The following is a 21279-nucleotide window of genomic DNA, read 5'->3' as shown; positions in this document are numbered from 1 at the left end:
CTCTCTCTCTCTCTGCAGTGTGAGGAGAAGTGTGTGTCCCATGTTGAATTAGTGTCTGTGTGAAATGCTGGCCTGTCTGCCAGGGCCAGGTGACCTCCCCCTCCAGCTTCTCCCCCACACGCAGATGAACACTGGACTTCAGAAATGTAAGTACTGATCTCGAGACACACACTCTCTCACACACACACACACACACTATTAACTACCACCACCATCCCACACAATAAACCAAGCTGTTACAATCCTGCTGCCCACCCCACGTCAGATCCCCATGCCAGCCCTGGCCTGGTTCTCTTCTCCATCTCTGTGTTAAAACCAGAAAGAGAGAAAGAATATTTTTGTGCTCCAGGACCACAGATCTGTCTTCAAGGGAAATGAGGATGAACCTGTCTCTTATACACATCTTTACATCTGATCGTCTCAGTTACTTTTCTCCATCAGGAAGAGTCAGTTACTGTCAGGCCGGCAGACAGATTGTGCCTGAGTGGTTTTGCCCTGATGATCCTGTAATGTGAGTGAATTTAAGACACAATCTGCTGCCCCGGTTTAACAGCAGACTAGTCTGAACTGGCCCAGTTAACTCAATGTGTCTAAATTGTACAGCTCAACTGCTGACAAACTCAGACCCTGTAGGGTGTGAGGGGCGGCAGCACTGTCTATCTCTTCAGCCTAAACACGTTTTAACATTTCACAGTTTTTAAAAGTGCAAATGATCATTTATTCCTTTTTATAACTCATTCAAACGTAAATCCATGTAAATTCTTGCATCTACGTCGTACCCAAGAAAATCAGTCCCTTCCCAGACATTGATCGTGGCCCATCCAGTTGGTCAGCCTTGTTTGTTCAATCATGAAAAGTCTACGTCTCCTTTTCCTCCTGCCAGTTTCTCTCTGAGTAGAACTCAGCCCCAGCCTGACCCATTTCTGCAGCAATTTTTTTTTTTTTTTGTAAAATGCTCCAGCTCATCAAGACTGTAATTTCAGAATCACAGTAATCAGCCAACCCCCAGGAGATCAGCGAGCGTGAGGGAGTCTGTTAAGTGCCAGCGTCTGCTGCCTCACTCAGGCAGACTTGTGACATGGTGCAGCCATCAGCTAGACAGTTTCTCTGCTCTTCCTTTATGTGACACACTAAGACACATCAGAGCACGAGGCGCAACTGGAGTTCAATTTGCTTTTCTGCCCAACACTGTAATCCATTTTGGTGATGGAGCATGCTTCCCACTGCACGACAGTTCCTAGAAGTGTAATTTCAATCTGTTTTTTTTTGTTTTTTTGTTGTTTTTTTTTTTTTCCTCCTCGTCATTCTTTCATAATGCTTTTCCTTTTCATCTGCTCTTCAAAGTACTATTAACAGACATGGTGTTACATCAAAAGGCACAGAGCTGTATTTCATTTAGACTAAATCTTTTTTTTTTTTTTTAATCAAAGTACCTCAGGAAAAAGCAAACAAAAAAGAATAAAACCTGTACATACACTATCCGGCCCCTGTAGATCACCTTCTGCATGTCTGCAGGTTGTGCAGCTGTCATATTTTTGAAGCGTGAGTTCCCTGTGCGCTGCCACACAGCCAGAACCAGGCCTCAGCCCTACAGTAACACCGCCACCTCGCTCCTGGCTGTCCACGGGACTCATCGTCTCTCCAGAGCCCCGTCATTTACCCAGAACTGAAGATAATTTGACAGTTTAACTCCAGAGGAGATGTGCTTGACTGCTGTTAGGTGAAACTCATAGACTAGATCTTCAATACTCTGCAGTCTCTAGTTCCCAGAAAAAAAAAAAAATGTTGGACATGGAGAGTTTACAAAATTAGCTTCGATTTGTGTGACCTCTGTCCCTGCAGCTACTCAGTGCACTGTAACGTGACGTCTTGCGTTACAGAATCTCGTCTTTTGACGTTTCCCCCTCCCTCTATTTTCTAAGAGCTCCAGATCGCCTTCTCTCCTGCGGGTGAGTCTGTGCAGAGTCGTTTAAAGTTACGAGCTTGCAGGTTGCTGTCAGAGACGAGGCCGGAGCAGCTGCTCTATTTATCATCAGGGAGTGACTGTGAACAGGCGCAGGCTGTGAAATGTAAAGGCTTGTCAGAGGAGTAGATCAGGTACGCTGAGACACAGCGGGTCACGGAGAAAACGGCTCATCCTCCAGGCAGGATGACTCGAGTGCCAGGAAGTGGCCCTGGGTCCTCAGCTCTTACAGGCAGAACAAACAGTGAGTACAGCTGGACCGCTTGGCTGATTTTCACATCTCAGTCCCAACTGAGATCAAAAGCAACCATCTCCTCTTCCTCTTTCTCATAATATTTTCCATTTTTCAGAGGTCTTGCGATGCTGATCTGTCAGCGTGGGACGCTCTGTTCAAAAGTCTGCTGAAATGTTAAGGAGGATTTTATTTCTTCATGTGAGAAAAATTCATGTGTCTAATTTGACGCTGGAGCTTCAGACCTAATTTCCTGCTCTTGTGTGAAAATTGCAGTTTACAGCAGCATGAGCCCCTGCCCCCCCCTGCTGCTTAAACCTTGTTCAATGAAAACAGTAGTTTGAATAAAAGAAACCCTAATTAGTGCCTGCTGACTGTGCACTTGTGTTCTAGCTAGCTAGCTAGCAGCGGGGTAATTAACGCATGGCCAGACTGGCCTCTCTCCCCCGTTTCCCTCCCTGGGAACGTGCTTAGCTGGAGATCTGAGAGATGATATGCTCGTAGCCACCAGCAGCCGCCCACAAACTTCACTCATATCCTCATTAACCCTCCCTTGATGCTTTAAGCTCTTCAACTAATCCAGGTTTCAGGTTAAGGTTGAAATGCTAATAAGCTACACTTGCTCACTAGAACACATAATCAACAGCTGCCAGGACCTTAAACAGATGTAAACAGCAAGAGGTCGATTTTATCCACGGTTATGGGAAACAATGCTAAACCATGATTTACCAGTTTCATTACACATTTTACAGCAGTTTTGTTAAACTCTTTTTTTTTTTTTCTGATTTGCTTTTTTTCCCCTAAAATGCCCGCCTAAGCTTTGTTAACAATGTATAATCCCTTTTCCAATTTAATGGATTGGTCAGTTTCCAGACATAGACATTGCTTTCTTTGCTGTTTGCCTGAGTCTCACAACTTAAGTATAAAACTCATTATACAAGTGCCAGTGGCAAAGAAATAACTGTTCCCAGTTTCATGCTCGCTGCTGTTTTTCTTGCTTTATTTAAGTGAAAGATATTTTTCTCTCTGTCTTTAAAACAGCACATTGTTTAATACTAAAGACACATTAATTTATAATTGATTTCATGTATATTATATTACATTTATACATCTTGTTATCATCTCATCATGTCCACAGTTAACGGGTTTTCTACTAAACAAAGCCTGCTTCATTTTATTAGACGCCAAATCTTCATTTGGTTTTTTCAGCTGATGAAAATAGGTATTAATAGCTCTGATCAATCAGTTTTGCTCGTATTGATTACCCCAACATTCTCCCTCCATGTTGGCTCAGTATGTACCCTGATATCCCCAACTCAGCTCATCTGACAGAAGGCAAACCCTGACAGATGTTACAGATGTTACAGATGAAACATGTAAAGTTACTGTGTTCTTCTGTACCGTTCATTCATGCTGTCCACAGTCCCGCTCTCATCCAGCAGATCTCATTCTGCTAAAATGGTGAAAGATGTTTTATTCATCGCAACAGCTGATGGTACTCTCTCCCACCTACTCACTCCCTTTCTAGAGCTACACTGACATAAGGTTTTGACAACGGTTGCAGAGGCTGCGCCAGAATCTTACAAGCTCTAAATATATCTAGAGAACTGAGATCGAACAAGTTGCATTAATCGAAGGGTTTTGTGGAGTTTCATGGTGTGTGAGCACAACCCACCAATAGCCTGTAAGCTAGGTGGGATGATTGGTAAAATCAAACTACCTTTGTATTTGTTTCATCTATGTCACTATGTGGCGCATCATTTCAAACAAGGTCGTTTATCATCACCTGCGTTTGACAGGTGAAGTCCATCCCCAGCACGTCTGTGAGCCTGTGTGCTGCTGTTCATTTATCTGTGTTTGCTTACCCTGGCATTTATTCAGCGACAGACATTAGGCCTCAGTGATGTCGGGTGTCGAGCTCCAGCTCCTTGGCCCAGACCCCTGCATTAATGAGGCTGCCATCAGCAGGCTGAACACTTAGTCACAGCAGCCCCCTGTGTGCCGCCCCATACCAGCCCTGCACATCGCTGCCCATTGTTTCCTGTTCACAAATAAAGCAGGAATTAATTAGCCAGTTGGCACGACTCTCGGTGCCGCAGTGTCAGCGCTCACAGTTCAGCTCCATCCCTCATCCCTCAAGCCCAGTCCGCCTTCTGTGAGACTGAGCGTAACAGCCACGGCCGCATGAAACCGCAGACCTCTGCCAGCAACTCAGACATTTCAAGTTACTGCTCACTCGACAACAGAGTGAAGGAGCTGTAGTGATGACATCTATTTTACCTGCACCGAAAATAACCCCTCCAACAAAACTATTGAGAAAGTTAGTGACCAGTGATCACTGCGCTCGTCAGTCTGAATGTTGCGGTGTAAGTGGGTCAGACTGACGGAGCCGAGGTGATCGGGACAGCGAGATGGAGGAAACCGGGGAGACGAGCCTGTCATTCTCCAAAGCCATTATCACTGACTCTCAGTGTGAGTGGAGAGGAGCACAGTCACGTTAAAATGAGACACAGTCACATCCACACGGACCGAAAACGGTACAATTTGTACAAGATACTGACACATTAGCCAACACCTGCATTTTAAACAGGCTCATGAATGAAACGCACCCTTGCGCTCACACATGCACAAACACATAATCATGTTCACATTGTCACTTTGACACTGTTAAATTTAACCACGGTGCTTAGCAGGTATAACGAATGTCTGCGAGCTGAGGCCTGGGAGGTGTTCCCGCAGATCAGAGCCGCTGCTGCTGCTGTGTCTGATTACTTGTCTGCTGTCATGGAGCTCTGCTCTCTGCGTCTATCTCTTTCTTTCCCTCTCCCCAAAGCAGCCACAGGGGACCATCGCTGCCTCGCTCACTCTTTGTTTATTTTGTGAGTCAGTAGCGAGCAGCAGCAGCACCCCCCCCCCAGCTGCATACTTATTGTTTGCCCGGATGCTACGTCAATTAAGGCCACTAAAAGCTCCTGACCTCAAAGTTACAGACGCGACCACAAAATTGGATTGTAGACTGGGGATGTGTTGGCCCAAGTAGTTCAGCTGAGAATGAAATCTTGTCTCTCGTGAGAGGAGCTGTGAGGGTCTGAGCAGGAAAACAGGGAGGTATGGAATATGAGAGCGCCCTCCAAAATCGGGTTCCTCTCAGCTGCTCAGATTACACTGATGTGCTCTTTTGTGGTATATACACTTCTACCTGGATTGTTATCTCTCTCATTGAGCCTCTTTCCCCGTTCTCTTTGTTTCATGTCTTCTGTCTCTGTCTTACCTCTGACCTGTCCTGTCCTCCGCCCCAGGGGACACCACACAAAGGATGAGATCCGCTCCATTTCCAACCCCTGCAGAATTGGATGCATATGCTAAGAAGGTTGCCAACAACCCCCTCACCATCAAGATCTTCCCCAACAGCGTCAAGGTCCCCCAGAGAAACCACGTGCGCCGTACGGTCAACGGGCTGGATACGTCAGGCCAGCGCTACAGCCCGTACCCGTCGTCTCAGGCCAGTGCCAAGACCGGCCTCCTTGCTATCGTCAAGGTGCCCACAGTCAAAGGCATCCTAAAGGATTTCGACGGCAGCCGGGCTCGCTTGCACCCTGAAGTCATCATGAACCCCCCCACGGGACCGTACCAAGTGGCTTCGACCAGCACTTTAAACCACCACCCGACTCTGCCGAACCTTCCCAGGTCGCAGCAAAGCTTACCCCTCCAACCGCAGGACCCACCTCAGACTCTACAGATGCCCCTCCCTCAGCACCAGGGTCACACCCAGAGCCTCAGACACCCTCCCCCCATGGCCCAGCACCCTCAGGGCCCACCCAGACTTCAGACTCTGTCTCAGCACCCAGCCCTTGGCCAACCGCAGGGGCCCCCTACTGTCATGCTTCAGCAGCAGCACCTTCAGCAGCAGCCGCCGCCCGGCCTGCAGGGGGGCAGAAAGCTGCCAGATGGCGATGCACCACCTAATGTTACCGTTTCTACCTCAACCATTCCACTCTCAATGGCCGCTGGGCTGCACCAGGGCCACCAGGCCGACTTGAGCACCATCGTGCATCAGATCAACCAGTTCTGCCAAGCTCGAGCCCAAGGCGCAGGAGCCACCTCCATGTGCGAGGGCCAGATCGCCAACCCCAGCCCCATCAGTCGCAACCTGCTTATCAGCGCCTGCTCCAGGGTCTCCATGCACAGCAACCCTGCCACCCCTGGCTTCCCCCCACCCAACTGCATTATTGGCGCTCAAGAGAAAGCCACGGCCCCGGTGGGAGCCCACCCTCCGCCCAGCGTGGCTGCTATGAACCACTTGCCTTCCAGCCACACTGATCTCAAGCAGCAGCACCACCTGCAGCAGCATCTGAATCAGCAGCAGCAGCAGATACAACACAACACGCAGCAGCAGAAGATGCGCTCTTGGAATCAGCACCAGTTGGCCCACGTACCCCACATTCAGAACGGTGGGACCCACCTCTGCAAGCACTCTTCCAGGGACCCCACCTTCCATTTTAAGGGCATGGGCTACCCTGCAGAGGTGTGTGTGGGTCAGCCTTACACACTGAAACCTCCCATAGAGAGGCCCACCCCCTCTCCCCCCGTCAACAACAACGGCATGCCCGGTCCCATGGCCCACTACACTAATGGTCACTACTTCCAGTCCCACATTTGGAACAGCAGCATCCTCCCCACACCCAACAGTGACAGCTCCGGGTCTCAGGACGTAGCCATGCCATTCCACGGTGCGGGCCCAGGGGGCTGCACCACGCTAGACTGTGGGCCCCCTGGGGCTCCCCATTACAGGCTAGGAGCGAGCTCCTCCTCCACCTCCTCCACCCAGACGACTCTGATGCAAACGGCAGATTACTTGGGTGGGGACTTCCAGACGCCCTACTTCCGCGATCAGAATCTAGGGTTGATGGGCAAGATGCAAAGGCCGACTCTGAGCAGGGTCGGGCCAGAGGTTGGGGATGGCAGAACCGCTCTCATCCAGCACCCAGGGTACAGATAAGCTATGGCCTTGTCTACACAACAGTTATCAAACCCCTTTGTTTAGTCTTAAGAAAGGAAACACGTGAATAAAACTAAATTGATAACTTAAACAAATGACCGCTAATGTTAAAGAGGGTAAATTAATATATTTAATGAAGAACAGTATTTTTTGTTCTTTTTTTTCAATAAATCTTGCAAGTGATCAATTGCTACTTTTTTTTAATTTTTTTGTTAATGATGAGTGCTTCACCTGGCACTTTAGGGAACTTTTTTCATGTGCGTGTGTGAACATGTCTGTACTGTGTGTGTCATTCCCTCTATCACACTCGTCTAACTGTGTGCCTGGGTCTTAACTGATCCTGCGTTATTTCAACTTCAGTCCTATCAGTGAAGTTTTCTTATGCATGTAAGAAAGAAGAAAAGCAGATGGATCCCTGCTCAAACATTTACAGACGGGTGTTTTTTGTTTTGTTTTGTCAGGAATTTTTTGGTTTTGTTTTATCAGACAAGTGACTCATTTTCATTTTTGGTGTTGATGCTCAGATCTCATATTAACTCCAAGATCAAACACAATCATTAGAGGACTTAACAGAGAGTAATGATCTTGTTACAATGCAAAGCTATCAGACACTGGAGACTACAAACCACAGCTTGCAGTATGCACATGTACACCGAGGTTTCATTCTTTTTAAATGTAATTATTTATTATTCAAGGTAGATTCCTCTCTGTCAGTTAAGGAAGCATGTAATCAAGTTGTTTGTACATAGTAAAGATCCAGCAGGGAGCAAATATGTTTAAAAAAGAAAAAGAAAAAAAAAAAGGTGATGCTCTGATCTGCTTTCAATGCTGCAACGAATTCAGGTGTTTAAAAAAAGACTTTCGTCAGTGCCAGGAAGGATTGGCAACAAGACGGCGAAAGGTTAAGTGCAGAAGAAGCTTAACTCTCAAACCTTAAAATGGCCAAAGTCAGGTTATCAAGGACACGCGGTTATGAAGATGTGCCATTTTGTTTTTGTTTCCTTTTTCAGATCATTTCTGTAACCATGACAAATGTATTACTTGAATGTTGAGATTCTTTGTTTTGAAGGAGACGACTTAGTGACGAGGACAAAACTCTGGAGTAGAAGAAATAATAGTGTTACTAATGTCATGTAGAGTCTAACCAGAGTTTTGATCCCGACAGCAGGAACTTAAGTGAATTAAGTTTTGTGTAGTTGCTACTGATTCTGATGTGAAGTCCGGCTGAAAAGACCAAATTGATCACTTGCAAGATCAGAGGTAAACAAAACTGACTTTTGAGTTTAAAGTGAAACAGCAAATGCATTGTTTATTTTATTGTACACTGGCTTACCTACTAGACTACTGTAACTTTAAAAAATGTAATGATTGTGTGTGTGAATGTTGCCTGCTGATGTGGGTAGAGTTCAGGGTGTGTGTGCGCGTGTATGTGTATGTGTATGTGTATGTGTGTGTGTGTGTGTGTAAGAGAGAGAGAGAGAGTGTGTGTGTGTGTGTGTGTGTGTATAAACACAATGACGCCCATGTTTTGTTCACCTAACTCCCTAACAGCCCTTAAAAAGCCTTAAGTGTTTGGTCCTTGGACTTTCCTTTGCAAATGAGCATGGTTTTACTGAAAACCCCAAACAATAAGGAGAAAGAAGATGGTAAGGATACACAGAAACAGCATTTTCTTTTCTGGTCTTTTTAATTTTATGAAGTTTTGTTGAATAGACAGGCAATTCCTTAGAGATTCTTTATTATGGAAAGCAAGAAAAGGAGTAATATTTTGTAATTATATATTTTAGCAACGTGTAGTTACAGAGTTGTAACTTTTTTTTTTCCAAGTTTCAAAGCTTCAGTTTGCAGTTGTGACTATTTATAATACTTGATTTGCTTGTTATTTAAATTTTATTTTCTCCTTTGTTTCTTGTACTATTGCTGTGAAATGGAAGAAGGTCCATAAGCCTTTCTTTTGTGTCATTCTGTACGACAGATAAGAGGCAAGAGCGTGAGAGTTGTGCTACTCTTTTTGTAATATTGTAATAATAAAATAAAGTTCTAATTTATGCTTTGAATGAGTCTTAACCCTAGTTTGGATGATCAACGTTATCTTTACATGTGTCAAGTGATTTGCAGTTTTCTTTTATTCGCTTCATGCATGAGCATCACAAGTTGTTTGTACATAGTAAAGATCCAGCGTCACTAGTGTCACTATTCACACACTTATTTCTTACATAATCAGCCTAACCAGTGGCTGAACAGTCCGAGGCCAAGGCCCGTCCAAACCACATATAATTTGTAACTGCGACAGCTAGTGCTGAAGGTGGTGATTGCACCAATTGCTGTGCTGTCATGCCGTTTATCCGAGCCTACCTCTGCCAAATAGAAACAGGGAGACGAGTAGACAAAGCAAGCTGTGAAATCCGCAGGACTATCTGGCTGCAGTAGATTTAGCTTGTCTGGCTGTGATGAAAATGGGACTCGTATAAAGGGCACGCAGCGGGGGGGCAGGATCAGCACCTTCCTGATCAGTATTACTCCACGGAGGATTTTGAGCGATGCCATAGGTGCCGGCAGGTTGTGGCCTTCTTTGCAGAGAGGATGTGTGTCGTGTTCAGGTGCTGGCAGAAACAGTATGTGCGGCGACCTTTGGATGAAATGGTTAATGTGTTTCAAACATATGGTATTTAAGCAGCACATGTTGCAGCTTCCAGCATTGATAAGTTCTACTTCTTAACACCATTTTGTCAGTCAGATAAATACCTACTGCAGCTTCCTCATCACTCTTCATGTCAGTGAAATATCACCCCTCCAAGATTAAATTTAAAACCAAGCTGACAACTGGAGTATCAGTCAGTCAGAGAGGCAGTTCACCCGTTTGGCAGTAAAAATTTCTTGAGGAACTGAAAGTGAATAATGTCTTGAGGTTTTAATGCCGTGTTGCTCAGGTCAGTCAGGCTGAGCAGCCAGAGTGAGGCTCTCTTTTGTCTCTTTAGGCCTGTGTGTTGCTCAGTAGACCCATCTCTGTGGACTGGTGCGTCTGCTGCCGCCGCTGGCTGCCCTCCGTGAAGAAGCCTCTCCAGCTCCTCCCTGTGGAAGAAGGAGGAAATGTTACTGGAGGTGGTTTACTTCTCCCGTCGCAGAGAAAAAGCCTAAAAAGACTTTTTCTAATCCGGAAACTTTTGAGTCTGCAAACATGTTCGTTCACCTCTGTTCATTCTGTTCGGCGGGGTGTCTGAGGTAGGCTGTTGTACACGATTCCAGCAGCCGGGATCCTCATCGATTTTGCCCAGGTTGATGTTCCATTTGTTCCAGTTGACTTCCTCCACTCTGAGACGACAAGAAGAGACACATGCTCCAATTACTGTCTGCTGTGTGACACATCAATCAGCTGTCAGCAAAGGCAAATTAGTGAAGAACAGTACACTGCACCTCGATCGATCCTGCTCACACAGCTGCATCTTCTGGTAAATCTTCAAGCCTAAACTTTTGTTTCTGCTTTATTATTATTAGTTGCTGAAGTTTCTTTTTGCTGCTATAAGGCTCCTGGTACCAGTTATAAATGGTAGTAACTCATTAGTCAGATTGATGAGTAATAAGCATTAACTTGATGTTGCCAAATATTGAGCCTGTGTATGAAAACTGTGTTATAACTTGTTAATAATGGTTTATTTATGATTTATAAAGTGTTAACCTGATTATAAACTATTTATAAATCCTTTATAAAGGTGGTCTTATTGTGAAGTGGTACCAACTGAAAACACCAGCCCAAACATTGGGTCACATGACATCCCAGCACTAAACCTCTCACACCAACTTTCATATCAACAGGAAACACAAACACCAACTACTCAGCAGTACACATATAAATAGTGTAAGCCATCATTATATGAGCCTCTGTTTGTCACTGATAAAAGCTCCAACTACTGGAAATGTATTCAACCATCATAAACACAGCAGACATGTTCCTTTCTCTGTTTTCTAGGGCCAGACTGATCTGCTTGAATCTCTTGTCCTCTGACTCTGTGGCCTTTTATACTACTGCACTTTACCCACAGCGAAACCAACTAGAAATAATATGGTGTTTTATATAAAATGAAAAATGACGATGTTAAAGACAGTTTTGACACAATGTCCCGACCAGACAGGATCTCCATTGGGTAACAAGAGTCCACAGTCATGCTATCAGCTCTGTGAGACTGTGGTGCTTCTATCCTCATGCTAACATTTCCACAATGACAATACTAACTTGCTGATATTCAGCAAGTATAATGTCTGCAGTGTTCACCATCTTAATTTAGCATGTTAGCATGTCCTAGTTTGCTAATTAGAAATAAATAAAAGTGCAGCTGAGGCTGATGGGACCGTCGTTGGTCACAAACCAAAGTATAATGGTAAATAAAGATTTTGACGTGATGAAAAGTGGGATCACCAAAATCGTCCGTACTAAATGTCTTGGTAATCTGTGCAACAGTTGCAGAAACATCAAAACCACAAAGGTCAACCTCGTGGTGGTGCTAATGGAGAAGTCAAAAGGATTCATGGGGAACCGTCCAGCAGCTGTACAGACAGTTCACATGAACTTTAGCTGCGCATACTGCCGAGAATGTAATGAATGAATGATACTCATTTCCACGCAGCAGCTGGGCTTTCAGGGTGCTTGTCTGTGGTGGGGACATTTACAGTGGAAATATACATCTGTGAGTGAAATGTTAAGACTGGAAACACGTCAGTCACCGATTGTGAGAGCAGTGAAGCTGAAGGAAGCAAACCTGAAACACCAGCGATGGTCATCTCCGAGAGCAGTGCCCAGCTTCTTCTCTACCCCACAACGAAACCTCCCCCTCAGACAGCAGGGCAGCCGTTTCTCCATGTCCATGATGGTGATGGCTCTCTGAAAACAGTCACAGCACTTCATTAAACCGCAGCTGCCCGGAGCTGACACGACCTCATACGACCTCTGGGGTGCCTCACCTGCAGCTTCCAGATGCTGGTGCTCTCCATGGTGATCTTCTCCACGGTGCGGTTCATGAGGGCGATGAGCATGTTGAGCAGCAGGATGTAGGTGAGTATGATGTAGCCGATGAGGAGCACGTAGAAAACTCCAATGTACTCGTAGTCCTGGGTGAACTCCATGTCTCCCATGCCGATGGTGAACTTGAAGAGCTGCAGTGTGGTGTAGGAGATGTTACTGAAGCCGGGTTTCAGGCACTCCTCATCAGGGTTAAGGGGAATTAAGAAACGTCCTTTCCCACTTTGAGTGGTTTCAGTGGTGTTAGTCTCAGGAGGCATTATGAGCAGGCTGACCACCGCTGTGACAGGAGACAGGAAGAAGAAGGTTGTAAACATTACACCCTCCATTCATGGCATGTTGGCCATACTGTTTTTTATCTCAAAGTTAGTAAAAGGATAGTGCTACTTTTCAAATCAATAAAAAGCTAAGTAAAACCTTCATAATATCATTTTGTGAGTTGTATTTGCAAGTCAGAAATCATCATGTGTTTTTCATTTACAGAAGAAAAATTACAATACCTGCTGAAAATCCAAAGAGGAAGACGACATAGACAAAAAGAAAGCGCAGGATGTCACTGAGGATCATCTACAGAGAAAAGAAAAGAGACTTCAGGCGTGAGCGTGTTCACCGCGGCGTTCGCCGTGGCGTTCACCGTGGTGCAGCGCAGCCTGTGTGGATACCTTCTGTATCATGACACTGTAGATGCCCATGTGTATGTCGCCCCGGGAGAAGTAGAGCAGGTTCACCCAGCTGAGAGCGAGACACAGCACCAGGAGGCCGAGGTACTCCTTCCTCCCGCACAGATACAGACCGGCCGAGAACAGGAAGAGGACGCCCTGCATGAAACTGCAAACAGCAGAGAATTATAACAACGCTCGTCTGTTCTACACAACATGAGCCAACGCATTTTAAAAGGTCATCAGTCATGTGTCAGTGTCAGTGTCAGTAATACAGTTAATTAATGTATTGATCATGTTGGGTCATTGTTTACTGGACGCTTGAATAGTTAACGCTGTAACACCTTTGTCTTTCCTCCTATGACAAGTGAACATGTCTGCTGTGAACGGGGCCTGCTGGTTGTAGAGGTCACGTCATTAGTTAAAGTGAGATCACCTGTGTGTCGTCGAGGTGTTTAACTGTTAGTAGTATAAATACACCTGTATGTGGAAAGTCTCACTTCTGCTGAGTCTGTATTGTGACCACAGCATTGAAACTGGTAACTGGGTTTAATGTAGTTGCACCATGAAGATAAAGGAACATTCGAAACAAGTCCATGTTATTTTTGGCCTCAAGTGACAAATACACAATCAGCTGTTACAGAGGATCACATACCATGTCTATAAAGAAAAGTGCATGATAAATAAATATAGTTTGTCTATGAATGTCTTTCATGTTGAGGCAACAGCTGCGGATTTAATTGAGACTCATATTTAAGTCTTATATGTCACGTTTCTATCAAAGCAAGAAAAGGGGGGGGGGCTTCACATGTGTGTTTTCTTTTTTCTCAGTCTGTTTTATTTTCTGTATCATCTTTCTTCTTATCTTGTCTTGTATCTTCTTATTATTCACTGTTGTGCTTGTTTGCACTGTTCTATTTAAATATGAAATCCTCTTTGATTTAATGTATAAAAATAAAACATGAACATGAACATATCCAAGAGGTGAACACCTGTTATAAGCACTACGTCTATATGAATCCGTCTTTTGTTCTAAAAAATCTAAATTAATCCCTGAAAACATCGATCACATTACTATATGAAGACAGTTACTCCTGAAACTCCAGCTGAATATCGTCAAAGAGCAACTTCAGCACCCTCTGAAAACCGCGTCTTTGCTGACCTCTAGCATTTTAATTTCTCTGCTGTCAGCAGTGATGTGGAAGTGTACTCCATGGTGTGTCAGTACACCATGACATCACTGCTGGGTGTGGTCAAGATGCAACGGAGCACATTTCTGACCACGTCCAGATGAAACAGAGGATACAGTTTGGCACACTTCCTCCTGATGTTGTTTTCCATCTACACTTTCTCAGAGACGTTTTAAAACATTTTAAAGGGAAACTTTTTCAAATGTTTTTGTGGACACATAAATAATTTTTTCCACAACATCAGCAGGTATAAGCAGGTTTTTTTAAACACGGGTTAATGAAAGCCGATTGACCCTTTTCCACGGACAGTTTGTCTCTCTGTTCGGACTGAGGACACACACAACAGCAAGGAGTGATGTCATGCACTTACACAGCACACACACAGACGCAGTGGAGAGAGAGTGAGCCGCTAGCCGCCGTGCTAACTGTTAAAACTGATGTGTCACATCTCATCTCCAGGTTGGCTGCTGTCAGTGGAAATCAAGCTAAAGACACACGTGCACACACTAGTAACACAATATACTATATCCTGCTGCTGGTTTCACACTGTTTCACTGATGGACAGTTGATGGCAGTAAAGCACAAAGAAGTGCTGCAAAGGTCTCGCTCACACCTGCGTTAACATGCGTCTCAATGCGCTGCTCACAGCTCTTCAGTGAAATCAGGATTTATCCATTTGAAATAGTAAAATATTTTGGGTTCATTATGAAACTGTGTTGGGACGAATCAGAGGACGTCAGTGGAGTGGGCGGTCCCTCGGTGTCGCCAGGACACATTCATGCCGCTAAAAGAATGTGGACACACGTCTGAATGTGGTCTGATATCAAATGTGTCCTCGATGCGTCTTGGGTGCGTTCACAACTGAAGTTAGAGCTGATCGCTTGTTACTGGATCACCTGAGAAGGATGTTAATACCAGGTGTGATCAGGTCTGAACTGGACCTAAGTGAGCTAAGAAAGCTGCTAACTAGCAAACATGTGTGTAAACAATGAGGGATTTTAAATGTTTTTTAAATGACCTCACACGATGCACTTTGGTGTCAATCACTGAAAGTAAACATAACTTCAGAAAAGTCCACAGGGCACCTTTAATTTTGACCACATCTCAAAAACAGAAAAAGAGCTTTACTACTTACAAAAGAATCTCATAATATCCATCAATCAGCAAAGTCTGCAGCTTCGGGCGCTTCCTCTTCATGTCAATTATCTAGGGATTTAGATTTTTAGGTTTTTGATCAGTCACATGAGTGGAATACAATTTTCACAAGGTGATGATAAGAGCTGTTGGATTTTAATCTAAAACACAAGAGCATCCACGTACCCCTATGAAAAAGAAATAGCAGTTTGCCAGTAGTGTCAGGAGCTGGCCTGAAGCATACAGGTAACCGTTGGTGGTGCGTTCGAGGGGAAACGGCGGCTGTGGAGCAAAGAACAAACATCAGTGACATCACTGCAGGTCTGCCTGGGATGGCTACACACATCAGTCACTCAGTGTGCAGCAGCTCACCTTCCCAGACTTCTTATTGTAGGCCACAAGGGTGAAGATGATCAGGTACATGATGTAGAACAGGAAGTTGGTGAAAAACATTCGACCTGCAAACTTCTTCCACTTCTCCTCCAGCAGTCGGCTCAGAGGCTCCGTCTGAAGCATCTCGTGACGGTTCTGGGAAGAAACAGACGTTTGAGGACAGAACGACAACAGCAGCTGCTCCGACCGGGACCGTGATGCCGGTACTCACGGGAATGTCGCTGCCGTAGATCAGTATCTCCATGACGGAGTTGTCCTCGCACGAGTCCACTGAGGCCAGGTCGTACAGGGAGCAGTGGACGGGCCCGTAGACCCACTCGGTGAATTTTCGGGACAAGTGTTTGGTGCTAATGTCTTGGAATTCACGTTTCAGGATGTGTGAAAAAAGCTGCAGACCAATGAAATGAAAGTCAGAGGGTTGAAAGTGAAATGTCCACTGGGGGCCCAGATCATTTCTAATATTCACAGGTTTGAAAAATCCTTCTAATTATCATCATAACGTGCAAGAAATTTAAATTAACAGACCTCAGCTCAGCGGAGCTTGGAGGCTCCAATTACATTTTTGCCCCTGGGCCCCTTTGCATTTTACTCCAGCCGTGTCTATACTGACCGCTATCTTGCCCGTCTTGGCAGCCATTTTGAGAGGCGTCAGCCTGTTCTGGTTCTCGATGTCCTCCAGCTTCAGCTTGGGATGCAGTCTGGCGGTGGTCTTGAGGATGCGGTCGTACATGCTGGTGATAAAGTCCGTGTTGTCCTCGGAGTTGTCGGCCACCACCACCAGGGCGTGCAGCACCGTGTTGCCCTGAGAGTCGGCCAGCTCTGCGTTTGCTCGCAGGTACTCGTTCTCCATCAGGAAGTCCACCACGTCAGCCTGGTTGGTGCAGGCTGCCAGAGACAGAGGCAGCTCACCTGAGGGCAACACGAGATGACGTCATCAGGGTTATCTAAGTTTGAAATATCTGTGTTACAAACTCTGGGTGTGAGGGTTTGGAGGACGAGGGGATTTAAGAGGCAGGTTGGGTCTAATGAAAGACAGTACTGAGATGTATTATGGGAAATGTAGGATGTTTGTGGAGCTTCAACCACTCTACAGAGTAAAAATCAGGATATTTCTGCTTCTGCTGGATTGATTTTGATCATTCGTGTTTTAATCCATCTCTTGTCAGCCCCCCCAACTGTATTAAGATGTAATACTAAACCACTGGAGTGCCCCTTTAAATCAGTACAATACTGATCAATACAGCTAGTGTGTCTCACTATGTGGTGCAGAACTGTCTTTTGTTTTTCTTTAATTAGCAATAACTAAACGTGTAAAACTAATTGACATTACTTGGAAGGAAAATTGTGAAATACAATTAAAAAATAAGATCAAATGAGAAAGTAATGCTTGAAGTAAAGGTGAAAACGTTAGTTGTGTAGTCTGACTGAAGCAGAGAAACAACCCAGCAGTGACAGCAACACAGATGTTCCCATAACTCCCACTCCGAGTGATGCTGAGTCCTCCTCTCTGCAGCAGCACGGACTCACCAAAGTAAAAGTATGGTCCGTCATGTGGCTGGAAGAATTTCCCACAGGCTTTGGCGTGGACATCGGCTCCTTTACTGACCAGCAGTCTCACATAGGAGAGACTCCTCCTCTCGATGGCTATGTGGAGAGCGGTCTGGCCTGTCGAAGCCACACATCAATATAAATCAGAGAAGCAGTCACATTTCTTTATATTCATTTACTGCAATTAGATTCTTTTTATGGCCGGAAGTTAATTTAGAGATTATTCTGGCAGCAATTCTCATAGAAAGAGAGAACGGGGTCAAATAAAGTCTCCCAGATTCACAGAAATCTTTACCTTTGTAATAGCTGTCAGTGTAGGCTGCGTTCACAAACTCGTTAATGTCGCCCAGCTTCTCTGAAATGTCAAGTAATAACTCCACAGTTTCGTTCTTGTCGTCTTTGATGTGCAGCAGAGCCTTCATCAGGGCGGTTTTACCATAGGACTTATCTGCAGGTGTGGGCAAACACTCAGGGGGTTAACACACAGGTCAACAGCTCACTGTTTGGTGCAGATGCTGCATTGTGGGTCTTGTCACACTCACATAAGGAGTCGGAGAGTTTCTTCATGCTTTTGTGCAGGTACTGGTGCAGGCCGTCCAGCTGTCTGATGTCCCGGCTGGCCGCGGCCTCAAACAGCCTGACGATGTCGAACGTATTGCTGTCTCTCTTGCTGTTGTCCCGCGCTTCACCGCGAATCTCTCTACAAACAAAATAACTGGGTTACAGATAATTCAGCCGACAGGTCAAGCAGCTTCACGCTCCACATTCAGTAACACTGTGGGGCTTGATCATAGACAGCACCTGTGATGTAGCAACCATTATTATCATTGCATGGAGAGGCTCACTTGTCGAAGTTGAGATTGAATCTGATTTGAGGCTTTGTCGCCTCCATTTCCTCCTGGTAATCGGTGTCCATGGGAGCCTTGGGGGCCTCCTGGCAATCCTTCTTTGCTGCTCTTTGCCTCGTTTTCTCCTCCTCCGTCCTGTCGTCCGTCTCCAGGGAGAACCCGAACATTTCTGTCTTGTTCATCTTCACCTCTGTCTGCAGTGCTCTGCATGGAAATATGGCACAAGTGTTCGTGGATCAGATAATTCATCAGCTACAGGTACGTACAGTACCTGTAACAGTATGTGGTGAATCAGTTCAACGAACTCTCACCACCACACTCCGTCACATCTTCTGTATCTGATTATCTGCATGTGTTTGATGTCAATGTATCATGTGACATGTATTATTACTGGAGTCAACACAGGTGTATGAACCAATTATCAAATAAAACACACACACACACACACACACACACACACACACACACACACACTTACTCACTTATTCATATTTTCTTGTTTTTACTTTATATTACAGTTGTTATTGTTGTTTTTAGTATACATAGGGGTGGGGGTGGATCCCTGCTTCACATCCTGGATTGTAGATTACCTGACAGGACAACCACAGTACATCAGACTGGGTAACTGTGTCTCAGGGACAGTGATGAGCAGCACTGGGGCTCCACAGGGAACTGTTCTGGCTCTGTTCCTGTTCACACTGTATACGGCCGACTTTAAATACAACTCTGAGTCCTGCCACATCCAGAAATACTCGGATGACACAGCTATTGTGGCACATATTAGGAACAGGCAGGAAGAGGAGTACAGGGATCTGATGATGGCCTTCAGCGAATGGAGCAAAAAGAACTGCCTCCTTCTGAACTCCTCCAAGACCAAGGAGATGGTCATGGACTTTCGGAGGTCTTTTATGTCGCAGTCTGCTGGGACTGGACAATATGGTAAAAAAGGCTGGGTCTGTGCTTGGCAGCAGTCTGGACTCACTCAGGACTGTTGTGGAGAGATGCATGCAATGTAAGATGGAGGCCATCTTGGACAATACCAACCATCCTCCCCACAACATTCTGGCAGGACAGAGAAGCAACTACAGCTGCAGCAAACGTCTCATCTCACTGTGCTGCAGAACAGAGAGGTTCAGGAGATCCTTTGTTCTTGCTGCCATCAGGCTATACAACACCTCAGCCACAGGAAGTGCACTAATCTAATTATTATTGTTCATTTGTTATGAACTGTTTTTATCATTATTATTATTATTATTGTTATTATTATTATTATTATTATTATTATCATCATCATCATCAATAATGAGCTACTGGACACACACATTTCCCCTAGGGGATAAATAAAGTATGTATCTATCTATTGTTGTTGTTGTTAGATTTTAACATTAATTAGGTGGAGGCTTCAAATAAGACCATTTTCTGCCTCTCCCTGCACTATATATATATATATATATATATATATAATTTATCTATCTTTTGTTTATTTATCTATCTTTTTTTTATTTATCTATCTTTTTATAATTTCATTTTAATTAAATTTTACTTTCTGTAGACCAGTTGGGAGCCACCCACAGAATGTAAAAATGATGCTACACAAAATGCTTATTCTAATCTTCTCTGCCCTCCAAGGTTATTCAGATTACACACACACACACTGTAACTGAGTTTGTGTGTGTTTGTATAAGCTGCGTCTGAAACATGTTTACCACAGGGGATCACCTCACTGGCCTTTATACACAGACATATTTTCAGACATGTGATGTCTCAGCCTCAGTAACTAACAAAGGAGTTTATTTAGAAGAAGATTTCCATGACAGCAGCACACACACAGCACTCGATCTGGAAGCCTCTTCTCTGCAGAATAATCAGATCATTTACAGTTAAGTTGCTTATGTAAAAACAGGGTCGCTGAGTAAAGAAGTGAAAATATTCCTGCTGAATTCAGTTGATCACAGTGAAGCAGAATGTAAGTTCGATATCAAGGAGGACATGTTCAGGACAGTGGAAACCCACGTCTTTGGCTGCTTGTTCCCCTTTTCATTAAGAAAATGGGGAATTAATGACTCACTGACTCCATGATCATCACAAGAGGAATATATATATATAGAGCAGGAGGAAAAACAAGAAGTAAAGTGCATTTTCTATTGAAACACAAACTTCTTAACAACAATTTAGATGCATCATATCATATCAAATAAAACATTAGCTTTCACTGTAAAAACTGGAACGAGCACATTTTCAAAATTCATACATAAACTTGTGTTCATTCTTCCACACGATGTGTTCACGTGCTGCTGTAATATTCATTTACCTTGGTTTTCAACAAAATTATTTGGTTATTGTTATGGTTATTTTTGTTTAGTTCCTGATTCTGATTATTAATAAAAGCTGTAAATGGAGAGACTGAAATCGGTTCCCTCTGCCTGTACCATTATCCATCCTGTATCCTAATTAAAGCTCATAACCACAAACCAAGCTGTGCAGAACATCAACATCAAGAAAGGAAATAAATATTTAACAGAAGATATTTGCTCAATCCCAAAGATGCTGAACATGTTCTTCAGGATCTGAAACAATCTCAACATAACACATTGTTTGACTCACCAGAAATAATTTTTCCCCCTCCAGATTTTCTTCTTGATTAAAAATCTGATCTTCAAATCAAAAGCAAAACAACAGTATGCAGCAGAGCGTCCTGCAGAAATCTGGGTGTGTGAATCCTATTGTTCTGTGTCCTAAGATGCTCACTACATGTAAAAGAGATGAGAGCAAGACAGAGGGAGATAAAGTGACCCGCCCTAGAGAGCAGCAGAGCACATTACGGGAGCTCTGAGGGCTTAAAAGGATGCTGTATTGACCTCCAAGCTCATACCAAGTCAGCAGTATATCATGTGACATGAGTGTGCTTCATGATGTGTGTGAGCTGCAGAGCAGTTAACACTATGAAAACAGCTTTTACAACTTTTTCACCTGGAATTTAGACAAGAAATTAAGTCCACTACTGAAATAGTCCAAACCAAGGGAAGAGCAGAGACAGAAAAAAATTTATATTCTCATGTGTTTCTGAAAATAAAAAATCCAGAAGACACACTTACCCCCCGATCCAAATGCTGCTTTTCTTACTCTGGTTTTTCTGGCACGCGTGTGTAATATTTCTTAAGTCTCCTTTTTTGGTCCTTATTGTTGCTGTAGCGCTTCCTGTGTTTCTTATCAGCCTCGCAAAAGTTTCATTTAATGAATGTGTATGTTTCGTGCAGCTGTGGTCCTGTGACTGGGTGTGTGTGGTTGCAGAGCTTCTG

The 21279-nt window shown here is 44.4% G+C and overlaps 2 protein-coding genes across 4 annotated transcripts in view; one reads left to right on the top strand and one right to left on the bottom strand.

The window, feature by feature from the left end:
- Positions 1–9251, top strand: part of fam222ba (family with sequence similarity 222 member Ba) — a 28748-nt gene extending 19497 nt beyond the window's left edge. The window contains exons 1-3 of one of the 2 annotated variants that reach the window (XM_087177144.1): positions 56–146; positions 2314–2396; positions 5495–9251. In XM_087177144.1, coding sequence (XP_087033270.1) covers positions 5512–7194 — 1683 coding nt within the window. In that variant the 5' untranslated portion in view covers positions 56–146; positions 2314–2396; positions 5495–5511 and the 3' untranslated portion in view covers positions 7195–9251. Of the gene's footprint in view, positions 1–18; positions 147–2313; positions 2397–5494 lie in introns of those variants that run through there. The other variant, XM_023418185.2, reaches the window with a different exon arrangement.
- On the bottom strand, positions 8863–21206 carry trpv1 (transient receptor potential cation channel, subfamily V, member 1). 2 transcript variants are annotated; one of them, XM_023418150.2, is made up of 16 exons: positions 21076–21206; positions 17978–18184; positions 17675–17832; positions 17428–17580; positions 17112–17249; positions 16195–16493; positions 15796–15972; positions 15564–15719; positions 15378–15473; positions 15193–15263; positions 12871–13036; positions 12709–12775; positions 12151–12488; positions 11949–12070; positions 10385–10506; positions 8863–10266 (listed from the first exon to the last, which is right to left on the bottom strand). In XM_023418150.2, exons 2-16 carry the CDS (start codon positions 18160–18162, stop codon positions 10169–10171), a joined length of 2346 nt encoding a protein of 781 aa, XP_023273918.1. In that variant the 5' UTR covers positions 18163–18184; positions 21076–21206; the 3' UTR covers positions 8863–10168. The 2 variants fall into 2 exon arrangements, with proteins under 2 accessions (XP_023273918.1, XP_023273917.1); XM_023418149.2 differs by lacking the exon at positions 21076–21206 and adding an exon at positions 20585–21024.
- Positions 21207–21279: the final 73 nt, after the last annotated feature.

Source organism: Seriola lalandi, unplaced genomic scaffold (assembly GCF_002814215.2).
Source record: "Seriola lalandi dorsalis isolate HSWRI2012SDOR001 ecotype SW California unplaced genomic scaffold, Sedor1 jcf7180002054581, whole genome shotgun sequence".
NCBI lineage: Eukaryota > Metazoa > Chordata > Actinopteri > Carangiformes > Carangidae > Seriola > Seriola lalandi.
Note: the sequence above shows the minus strand (reverse complement) of the source record. Positions and strands in the feature narration are given on the sequence as shown.

Bases quoted from the DNA above. Each gene is read 5' to 3' on its own strand.
- trpv1 (XM_023418150.2), bottom strand. From the start codon at position 18,162: ATGAACAAGACAGAAATGTTCGGGTTCTCCCTGGAGACGGACGACAGG. The intron at 17,833-17,977 runs GTGAGCCTCTCC...TTTTGTTTGTAG, and splicing joins TTCAATCTCAACTTCGACAA to AGAGATTCGCGGTGAAGCGC. The intron at 15,474-15,563 runs GTGAGCTGCTGC...TTTGCTCCACAG, and splicing joins ACAATAAGAAGTCTGGGAAG to CCGCCGTTTCCCCTCGAACG.